The sequence below is a fragment of the Hippocampus bargibanti genome, linkage group LG11 (genome assembly GCF_051943395.1).
Source record: "Hippocampus bargibanti isolate YZ-2025 linkage group LG11, ASM5194339v1, whole genome shotgun sequence".
Lineage (NCBI taxonomy): Eukaryota > Metazoa > Chordata > Actinopteri > Syngnathiformes > Syngnathidae > Hippocampus > Hippocampus bargibanti.
The window spans coordinates 6768876-6780215 of record NC_142744.1 but is presented as its reverse complement, the minus strand read 5'-3'; the positions used below and the strand labels follow the sequence as shown (position 1 = coordinate 6780215).

Here is an 11340-nt window from a genome sequence, read left to right as displayed (position 1 = left end):
CACAATGGAGTATTATCATCTGAGCGTGACAAACAGAAGGATCAGAACATTACCGTGCAACAATTAGTGTTGTGCCACATTTCCGTTAATTGATTCCGTTTTTTTCACGTTATTTTTTCATATTTCATATTGTCAAATAATGTGCATACGACTGTATTTTACGGTATATAAGGCGCACTCAAAAGCCTTGATTTTCTTCAAAAGATGACCCTGAGCCTTATACGCATGTGTGCCTTATATATGAAGTCATATTGAGCCACAACAGGTCTCACAGCCACAGACTCCATTTCCCCCTGTAGAAGTAGTAGTGTGTAACCGCAGAATCTACTGTTGCGCCTTATAATGTGGTGTGCCTTATATTTGGAAAATGTGTATATGTTTATATATTATATTTGGAACACTTTTTTCATTCATTGAAGGTGTGCCTTATACTCCGGTGCGCCTTATACATAGATGAAAAAAGTTAAAACACACAATTCATTGAGGGTGCACCTTATACTCCGGTGCGGTGCGCCTTAGATATGGAAGTTTGAAAATACACTATACATTAGGGACGCGCCTTATACTAATTGTATTTTATTCATTGCATTCTAGTTGTCATTGTATTTTATTTATTAAAATGTAATGTATTATTATTGTTATTTTTATTGTTATTATTATTATATGGTACTTATAAGTGAATTTCAAATTACCCTAAATTAAGTAAGACATATCATCACTTTTTGTCCCTTGCTTTAAAAAATATTTTTTTTTTACATTTTTTTTTGGGTGATTTTTTTAATTGATGACCAGATAAATCAGAATCAGAAAACCTTTATTTCTTCCTACAATGAGGAAATTTGCAATGTCTGTCTTTGATATGTCACATTAATTTTACAGCTCCCGTGAGTCTGAACGGAATTTATTGCACTATAATTTATTGCACTATAATATAATATACATTTCTCATTTAGAATGTGTTCAAAAAGATTTTTTTTTTAATGGGGATTTTCATTTCTCTTTTGCAAAGCCAATCTCAATGTGGCCACCGAATGAACTCCTGATTAATATCATTCAGTCTACTGGCTCTCATAAATATATTAGCTTGCATTTAAAATCCACTTACACACATCCACATACTTATTATCAGCACGGTAAATAAGGATAATAACAAGACTCTACTATCTTTATTGTTTCTCTCTGTACAGTGAAGCGTCTCAAAGTACACGCAGATAATGACCTAAGAGAGAACATGTCAAGCACATCTCTCAATACCAAGAATAACACAGATAATTGATCACGTGCTATATGCACAATCTGGTTTGTCTTATGAATCCGTGTGTGACCTTAAAGGACAACCGACACCATTTTTTGTTTCTTAACTGACATCAGAAAAACGTTTTATAGCATCTAAAATACCCAAAACACACAGGCTGATATTTTTAGTCAAATGCAAAACACTAATAAAAATGACTTAGTGTCCCAAAACTGCCAGAAAATGAGCTCGAAAACTGGGGAGATTCAGAGTTTCGCCCCCTTGTTCGTGAAATCACGCCAGGATACTCCTTCACAAACTGCCTTGCTCCAGAATCAAAACAATGGCTTCAGAGAGTTCAGATTCAGAGAAGATGCTTTGTTACTCATCCAGTTATGAATATGATTCAAATAGTTCTGAAGAGGAAAGCATAAATGTTTGCAATCGATGAAAGAAGTCCTTCCGTATCAATTCAAGCCGTCTGGACTCGAATGTAGCGCCCAGAAAATGCACAAGATGGCGCACAAGCTCCATTGGAAATGGGCTGATTTTTCTGCTGGGAATTTGTGTAAACTTACACCTTCTTTATGCGTGTTACCGCAATTGGCTGCAACAGACAACGATTCACCATTGCGTTATTTATGTAGTTTTCCTTCTAATTGTGTGATCAACACTGTGTTTTCAGGTGAAATAAGTACCCAAAATACATTGTGTGTCACTTTCTCGGTCAGGGGCGTTCCCTTCGTGACGTCACTTAGGGCATCGTCATCAACTCGAAAACAAGACTGAATGAAAATTCAGCGGGAGTCTTAAAACGTAAAATATAGCTGTATGCGGTGGAATCTTTGTAAAATGCGCTCAGTAGAAGTCATTTGAAGTGATTTTACAAATTATGTCTGGAGGTATCGGTTGTCCTTTAAATGTTTTTTAGAAGACCGAACCCAGCATGGAGAGCACAACAGATGCTTCAGAATGAGTTGCAAAATAAGACAAAAATGGCTGTATATCCATAATAAACATCAAGATCAGCAATCACATTAATTATTATCACTAACAACTATGAAATGCACGTCATTATGCAAAATGTGGGAAAATCATTTTGTGTATGTCGGTGGTGTCCTAAAACTCATGTAAAATCACCAATAGCTCATTTTACAGCAGGTTTCAGCTCACTGCTTCTGCACTTCTTTTTCATATCGCAATTTCTGTCCTGCTCTGCCCTCACTTGGTAGAGGTGTGAAAATGCAGCACTTTTTAAAACCAAGACCGTTCCATTGCGTTCAAGAAATTAATTATGGTCATTGTGGTTGCATGAAGTCAACATTTCTGTCCAAATAGATATTTTTAAGTTAATAAAAAACAACACACAGGAGGTGCTATTGACATTTTAACACAGCAGTCATCAAATCAATTCTGTGTTCTTCCATCACATATTGGTTCGGGGCCGCCACACAAAAAAATGGACAAAATCCGACTACAATGGAACGTTAGGCACCACCTTACATACTCTGGAGGACTTGCACACTGCAAGAATCAATAGCGCGGAAAATCCTATTGAACCCTCCGCACCCTGCTCACCACCTTTTCCAGCGACTCCCCTCAGGCAGGCGCTACCGATCCATGTGCACCAAACCCAGCAGCCAAAAAAAGATGATTCTGATGAAATATCGATGAAAAGGTTTCTTCAGCCGTCATCTGTACTTCTTTGAAGGTGTCGGACGTTTCGCTTCTTATCCAAGATGCTTCTTCAGCTAATTAAAATCTTACTGGTAGTTTCGGCCCTATATATATATCCCTACTGTCCAGACGTGGCGGTGCCGGACTCTGCTATGATAGGTCCCTGTTCTCAGGTTGGGGGGAGCAGAGGCCTACTCCCTGCGGCTCCACTGATTGCTTCTATTGGCCTAACTGACGAGTGGCCTGATTGCCCTATTTGCTCTGGCATCACCTCATCAGCATAACTAATCCTATGTTGCCTAAGCAGTCTGTTGTACAAACGATCCAAATTGAACCTCACACCACCATGTCGGTTTAGTGAAGGATTTAGCCGTTTTATGAAAATAGCTTATTTTACTCCCCTTTCAACCCATCTATTTTCTTTCGCTAAGATTTTAACCACATTGTCATCAAATGAGTGGTTGCTAGCAGTAAGACTTTAGTTCGCGAAAGAAGCATCTTGGATAAGAAGCGAAACGTCCGACACCTTCTAAGAAGTACAGATGACGGCTGGAGAAACCATTTCATCGATGCACCACTCCTGTACAACTGACTGAGAGCTTCCACAGACGTTCTGATGAAATAATTTTTCCATTTCATCGGACACAATCGTATTTTCAAGTTATTTTCATGCAGGACTAATGAACACATTCTTTTCCGCACTTTTATTCAAGTTAGTTAGTTATACATACAGAATGTTAATAAATGCTTGATTGATTAAAAAAACATGTTCAAAGGCTTTTGCAGTGATATTACAGCATTATATATTTAATGCAGAAAAACTAAAAATGCCTTCTGGAAATAGTCAACACATCAATTGAGAAACTTTCTGGGGTTTGTGAAATGTTTCCACAACCCGGGCTCTTATATTTACAACAAAGATCTGACAATATGCTTAACCGACCAACTATGCAAAGGGCAAAAAAGTGCAAGATCTTTTATGATATCGGCAACTATCAAGCAAAGATACAAAATCAAACTTTTTTCTTTTTAACTGCAGTAACTTACAAGCCGACTTCTGGAACGGCGACGGTAAAGGTCAACAAGTTTTGAGTAACGCCTTTGACATCCGCAAATAGGTGACTAGTAGTTGTGAAATGCTGGTCTGACAACCTTGGGTGATCATCGGTGTCAAGCTTTTAGTTTGGTAACCCACAATTATTAACGCTGCTTTTAATCACCGGGTATGCCCTTTTCATGACTTTTTGTTACAGTGTGGAGTCACATCAGTTTCAGGAAAATCAAAAAAGAGCGGGAGCGTATCGCAAAGTACGTACAACACACACAATATGGTGACCTTATTGCCTCATGGCTTATTTGTCTTTCAATGTGACCAACAGTAGTTCACCGTTTCCAGGGAACAGAATGATGACAGATGAGCTCCGAGATCGAGACCCCCTCCGTCACATTTGATGGAACATCACCACAAATATCAAAGAGGTGACTATGTGTAGAAAATGACCTCGGGAATCTGTCCGTCTTCTACCGAAGTGCCATTATTGTTACCCGCCGCGTAGCAGAAAGTGAAGCAGGTCTTGGTGCCGGTTGTTGATGACTCATGTGTGATTTTTCGCATTCCCTTAGTCCCGTAATGAGAATCTGGACCCTGTAGGTGAGAGATGACAACGAATGATGGGTAAGTAACCACTAACAGATACTCATGGAGAAGAGATTTTAGATTGTATACATGATCATGTTGCATATCAGAATCAGAAAACCTTTAATCGTCCCACAATGGGGAAATTTGCAGTCCACAGCAGCAATTTGAAAGGGGATGGGGTGGGCGGTAAAAAGATAAATAAAACAAGATATTCTAAGTAGAGTAAAAGATACAAATAAAAAAGTTCAGCAGTCTGTTCCATAAAAAAATGTACATAGTGCAAGTATCAAGAAATCAATATCCGAATAAGAATATCAGTATAACAGAGAGAGTAGATCAGTTTCATCCATGCGTAGTGGAAAACGAGCGCTGTTGATTCCACGTCAGCGCCCTCTGCCAGATAATGAGCTGGATAATGATTCCACAGCAAGTGTTTACCATGACGGTGGTAGAGACGCGACTCCCACAATTGAAATTTTCAATTGCAATATGATATTCAGGTAACGCTTATAACGGCAGCATGAATATGCCAGCACTGTTTTTGATTTGGGAGGAATGTCAGTGCCATTTGATTGTCATCGCTTGGAGAACTCTGGGGCGATTGTGCTTTTTTTTGCGACCGTGATGGGCAGCGTTTTACAGCCCCGAAGAAAGGAGCGTCAGCGCACAGGGTTGATTTGTATGTGGAACTGCCGCGGCTTGGAATTGAAGCGGATTTAGGTGGGACGGGAGTTGTGAGTCAATCTTTGTCAATGGATGCTGTATATATTTCGTTTGTAACAGACATGCACATTTCACGATGACGGCCCTGATCCAGTGGCGAAAAGGACGCTTTGATCCTCTCCTCTTTCATCAAAAACAAGGGTGTCAAAGTCTTTTTTTGCTGTGGGCCACATTACCTTTTCATCTCGGGGCTGTTATGAAATCGGGGAAACCATTTTCAATCTCATACCCTCCACATATTACATATAGAGCGCAAAACAAATTAATCAATAACTAGTTTTCAAATTTGAATTAAAAAAATAATGACTCTTATTGTGGTTTACATGGGACAATTTGAAATTTTGGTTCAGACTTGAGCAAGCATCATGGATTTTCACAAGTGTGATTTACCTTCGCGGGGCGAATAAAATTATGTGGCGGGCCAGATTTGGCCCTGGGGCTTTGACTTTGACACCTGTAATTCAGAACAACATGGCGCCGCTAGAGTAGCTGCCTTTACAGCAGGTCCTGTATTGTTTTTCTACTTCTTCCTTTCCTTTCCTCATACTTTCATCACATTGCTGCTGTGAAATGTAATTTTGTCCACTGCGAGACTAATAAAGGTCAATCCAATTCAGTCAAGTGGGACAGCCGTTCCTACAGTGGACATGTTGTCATTTTCTCTAATTCCAGAGTGGATGACAAAATAAAAAAATAAAAAGAGTGTATACAGGCCTTGAGTGTCGCGCAGGCGGTGTAGTTGACATTGGGGAGTATCTCCACTGGTTCTTTAAACATGACTCGGAAGGTGTTGGCTGAGCCGTCGCAGCTGAAGCCTGTTTCATTCTGGCCCAGTACCGTGTTACTGTCCGTGTGAATAATCTACACCGAGGAGGAGGACAACAGAGATTGACGAATATGTAAAAAAAATTAATAATAATAACATGGCTGAAAAGGAGCATGCCTCTGGATCCTCTACCTGAATGTTGACTTGGTAGTCCGTCGGCCCGTGTATCGAGCCGTAAAGGCCGAACCCAACCACGAATATCCTCCGATTTACTGAGAATCTGGAAATATAATCAGCATATTATTAGCCGAAGAAAAGGGCGAGCTTGGAACGCAATTTACGGTGTTGTCCCACATATTCTCAACTCACTGATTAACTCATTCACTGCCAGAAAATGTGCAAAAATGTGTCCAAATCCAGTGTCAGGGCTTTTGTCATTGTCACTCAAATTCCAGGACCCATAGAATATTGAGTTGCTCCCCAACTTACAAACAAGATACGTTCCGAACAGTCGTTTGTTAGGTGAATTTGTTCGTAAGTTTCTTCAATGCGATATTTTGTATGCAATGTATGTTTAAGGCTTATATAAGTATGTTTAAGGTTTATACAAGTATATTTAAGGCATGTATATGTATCTGTACATAAACATTCAACACAGCGTAAGAAACCTTCGACTCTCTTCTTTCATCACAAAAAAACGAGTTAATTCCTAAATTATATAGGTCTGGAGTTATATGAGCTTGAAATGAGGGCGGCTGTCTCAAATACAATGCAATACATTCATATTGGTTTATATAGCGCTTTAACAACAGTTGAAGCTGGAACAAAGCGCTAACATGAAAAAAAGGGAAATGCTGCCCCCTTGTGGAAAAGGAAAAACTATGACCAGAGGCCATGGCCAGCGTTTTATCGGCACCCAAACAAGAAAAAATAAAACCCGAACAAATTCAGCAATGGCGCTCTACGTCATATTTTCAAATTCCCGAAAAAAATTGTGAATGGCAGTGAATGAGTTAAGTTTATTATCTTTATTTTTTCATGACAGAAGCTTTCTCTCATCTTGAAAAAGGGTACACATGGTTCACCAGACAGAATCAGGCCTTGACCAGCCCCAGACCTCAACCCTATTGAGAACCTGGTGAGTGAGCTAAAGGGGAGAGAACTATGGCGCTCTACGTCATATTTTCAATTCCCAAGTAAATTCGTGAATGGCGGTGAATGAGTTAAGTTGCATGCGAGTCACATGGGAAGCAATCGTAAACATTTTTTTTCAGCTCTTCGTTGCTTACTTACCGTATGCGGTCACTTGTGCCACTGTAGCCCCAGCGACTCTCCACCTGTCCAAAGCGAGTGATGCTACACTCTTTCCCACGTAGGCAGCAGCGCGGCCGATCGATGAAGTCGACGCGCGGTTTCGGATTCACCGTGAAGTGGAGGAAGAGGCTCACCACCTCTCGATCGGTCAGTATGCTGGATTGCGCCGGTCCTGAAAACACACACGGATGGGTGAGTGGCGTTTCAAGAGGAGCGTTTTAGCTCCGTTTCAATTCACCTGCGGCAAACTCTTCAATTGTCATCAGAGGGAAGCGAATAAGCGTGAGGGCCTTGCCCAGCACTTTGCGCTTGTTCTCTGGTGTGGGTTGCAATTGCTGCCGGTGGGCCTCCGCTTCTGCCCAACGCACCGCAGCTCCAAACAAACGGACCTCCCGCACGCCTAAAGTGTCCCTCTCCAACACAGCGACCAGCGTATCTAAGAGGAGATACAAACTCATCAATGCGATGTCAAACGTCGAATGTTAAAATGAAAAAAGGTAAGCGGGGAAAAATACCAAGGTCAACATCCGTGAAGCCTTCGGCAGCGAGAGCATCCCCTGTGTTCTTATCGATGTTTTCTAGACAGAGGCTGGCAAGCTGAGGCTCATCAAAGAGGCGCGCCTAGAACAATACCAGAATATACGCTCATGAGCCGTCATATAAGGTATGCCTTCACCTATCATCTACAGACACTCCCCACCTTACGAACGAGATATGTTCCGAGCGGTTGTTCGTAAGTTGCTTCAGTGCGATATTATGTCTGGAATTTATGTTTAAGGTTTGTATAAGTAAACCTGTATTGGTTTGTACTGAAAAATAAACATTTAATAAAATACAGTAAAGTCTCGTTATATCGATATCGGATATATCGATAGTCCCGGTTATATCGATACTATTTCTATGCACGCACGGAGAAAATTACATGCAAACAGGGTCGGATATCGATAGTCCCGGTTATATCGATATAACGAGACTTTACTGTATATGCTCTCTAAAGATATGTACATGTGCAACTGGAGAGAAAACTACATGTCTCTACAAAAATGTTCGCATGTACTGGTGTTTGTAACTTGAATGTTCATAAGTAGGGGAGTGTCTGTACTATTTTTGATTGGGAGGAATTTCTGTGCAATTTGACTGTCATCGCTGGACAGCTCTGGGGTGATTTTTCTTTTTTTGCACCTGTAAAAAGGAGCGTTGATGCGTATGTCGCGCCTTGGAATTGAAGCGGATTTACCTGAGATCATCCCTTTTTGTCAACGGTTGCTACAGCTTCATGTTTGCTTTCAACATTTAGCTTGTAGCAGACATGCACATTCCACTATGACTGCCCTAATCCACTGTCGAAAAGGATGCTTCGATCCTCTTCTCTTTCATCTAGAACTGCTTCATGCACCAACGAGGGTACAGAAAGAGCTTTAGATTGAATGACTGTCTTGTGTTGTTATATTTTTATTTAGTTTTTTTGTTCTTTTGACTTCAAGATGGCGCCGCGGGAGTGGCTGCCTTTCCAGCAGCTCCTGTATTTTGTTTTTCTACTTCTTTCCTCTTCCTTTCATAACTTTGCTGCTGTGTAATGTAAATTTCTCCACTGCACCTTGCTATGCAAAAAGCTTGTCCGTGGTCAATTTCATCTGAGCAGCTAGCCAAGTTAACTAAAAAGTAAATTAGGTCCACGCTTCATGTTGCGCATACGTCATATTTTCGACGAAATGGATTGTATTCCATAAACTGCTGACATGGTGTAAATTTTCTTCCCTACACATGACAACATGACAACAATGCAAGCACAAATGTTTACTTTGACAATCTGTTTCTTATGACGGACTTGTCTGACCTGTGTAAGAAGCATAAATGCATTGTCAGCTCTCAGGTTCTTCTTGAGAAACTCCACACAGTGTGCTTCCAGGGCTGGGACTGCATACTTTTTGGCAGTATATAGTGTGGTCATCACGGTCTCCGGCCCAATCTGAACTTCATCAGAGTACAGAAACCTGGACAGGGTCAAAGTGTATCCATTTTAAGTACCATCAATGGTTTCGGCCTAGTGCCAGCATTAGTTACATCTCAACCTCAAGTATGTTTAAAAACCTTTAAAAAAATACAATTCGCAATAGTGGCGGCCTGGAAGTTCAGTGGTTAGCGCTTTAACCTCACAATGCAGGGGTGCGGGGTTTAATTCCAACTCTAGCCTCCCTATGTAAAGTTTGTATGTTCTCCTCGTGTGGTTTTTCCCCGGGTTCTCCGGTTCTCTCTTCCATTCCAAAAACATGCATGCCAGGTTCATGAAACACTTTAAATTGCCCTTTAGTGCGAGTGTCAACACGCATGGCCGTTTGTCTCAGAGTGATGTGGGATGTGTGACGTCAACGGTGGATGGTCAGATACAACCCTGGAGGCAAAAATAGACGACATGCATACCCTCTGTACTTACTTTAATAGTGCCAGAAAGGCTGCCGGTTCCACGTCAGGAAGCTCAATTTCTGTTGACGTCGTTGCCATCCCGCCATTGAACATAGCATCAAACACAGCGCTTCCGACGGCCAAAACAAACCTAATAAGAGAGTCAAGTAATCAGTGAAAGCACAACCATTGAAACTTCGTGCGTTTATAATCGATATTACCTGTGTGCGGGTATCCTCTGAACCCCCATTCCTTTGCCCACCAAGAAATGAACGTCACTGAGCACTTCGTTGTTGAAGAGAAACGCAACCCTCTCCTTTACGGTGCTCTTTGTCGCCTGCCAGTTGTACACCGGCTCTCGGTACACTAACACGGACGCGGCAGCCGGAGCCGAGGTGGGCGCCGCCGCCGGGGTCGCGTTCGACGCAGCGACCGCTGCCATGTTAGACGCCGGGGTATCCATGCCTCCGGAGACCGTCGCACTCGCCGAGATCGGGGGCTGAAGAGAACCCTGTGCGGTCAGCGAAGCTCCGGAGGTTAGAACGCCGTTGCCGTCTAGACCGCCAGGGCCCAGTTGCGGGTTGGATCGTCGAGTAGCTCCTTGCGCCCCGCCAGCCGAACTCGGCACTCCGCCATTGGATGCCGGCATCGAGAAAACGCTATTGCTGGGTTGGCTGTTTCCCAGAGGACCCGCGCCGGCGAAGTTGAGACACGGAGGCCTGCCACTATTCTCACCAGCAGCCATTTTATGTGTCGCACAGGCGTCAAAAACACGCTTCTTCATCTGGCCTGATTCGAGTTGTATCGATATAAAAAAATGTCTACAGCGTCCTCTAGCGTGCGACCTGTTGTGAGTTGTCATGTAGACATACAGTGAAGATACGTTCCAAAAAAAGCCCGCGATCGGTGAAATCTGCGAAGTACAATGTAAATCCAACAATGCAAAACTGTACATACTGCAGAATGAAACAAAAAATAAAACATATTAATTTAAAACAGATTCTTGTCTGACAGACAGTGTATTGTCGGTGTTCAAATACATGATATGTTTCGGCGTCTACTTCCGCCTTCGTCAGAGTGAACACCGACAATACACTGTCTGTAAGATAAGAATCTGTTTTAAATTAGCTATCAGGTAGACAGGATGAACTTAATACAACTTACAATACAACTTAATATAATTCCCCCTGAAAAAAAAACTGTGATGCACTGAAGCCGCGATAAGTGAACCGCAAAGTAGCGAGGGATCACTGTGTTCAGTACAGTACTGTATTGCTGAAAAATATGACAACACGGCGACCCTTAAATCCATACATTTTAAATTTCAGACGTTATAAATCGGGAGATTTTCATACTTGCCACTCTGTGGTGCGTTTTAAAATAATGTGAGCGTTACAAAAGTGTAAATTAGAAGTAAATAAAACACAAACATGCAAAATCAGGATTCTCCCGACCAAATCATGAGACTTAACTTGTATGTACATCCTTCTACTTTCCTGTACCCATCCCTCAAAGGAAAATGGTTGCTCCAGTCAAAGTGATCGAATCAAATTCAAACAATGCAAGAATTAAGACGAGAGTGCG

General features: G+C 41.7%; 2 protein-coding genes across 2 annotated transcripts in view; one reads left to right on the top strand and one right to left on the bottom strand.

Annotated features, from left to right (window-relative positions):
- Positions 1 to 3600: 3600 nt before the first annotated feature.
- On the bottom strand, positions 3601 to 10542 carry LOC148891335 (BTB/POZ domain-containing protein 2-like). Its single transcript, XM_089009154.1, has 9 exons — positions 9978 to 10542; positions 9788 to 9907; positions 9191 to 9347; positions 7869 to 7974; positions 7592 to 7789; positions 7333 to 7525; positions 6232 to 6319; positions 5988 to 6134; positions 3601 to 4556 (listed from the first exon to the last, which is right to left on the bottom strand). Exons 1-9 carry the CDS (start codon positions 10538 to 10540, stop codon positions 4395 to 4397), a joined length of 1734 nt encoding a protein of 577 aa, XP_088865280.1. The 5' UTR covers positions 10541 to 10542; the 3' UTR covers positions 3601 to 4394.
- LOC148891334 (protein unc-13 homolog A) overlaps positions 7711 to 11340 on the top strand; it is a 36741-nt gene continuing 33111 nt past the window's right edge. Inside the window, 2 exon segments of the mRNA XM_089009162.1 lie at positions 7711 to 7850; positions 7936 to 8017. The gene's annotated coding sequence lies outside the window, so the exon portion shown is untranslated.

What these genes read in the sequence shown, in the direction of transcription:
- LOC148891335 (XM_089009154.1), bottom strand. Translation starts at nt 10,540, where the DNA reads ATGAAGAAGCGTGTTTTTGACGCCTGTGCGACACATAAAATGGCTGCT. An exon ending in CTTCACGGATGTTGACCTTG is followed by an intron (nt 7,790 to 7,868) that starts GTATTTTTCCCC and finishes ATCTCCTCTTAG; the next exon opens with ATACGCTGGTCGCTGTGTTG. An exon ending in GGCACAAGTGACCGCATACG is followed by an intron (nt 6,320 to 7,332) that starts GTAAGTAAGCAA and finishes TTATATTTCCAG; the next exon opens with ATTCTCAGTAAATCGGAGGA.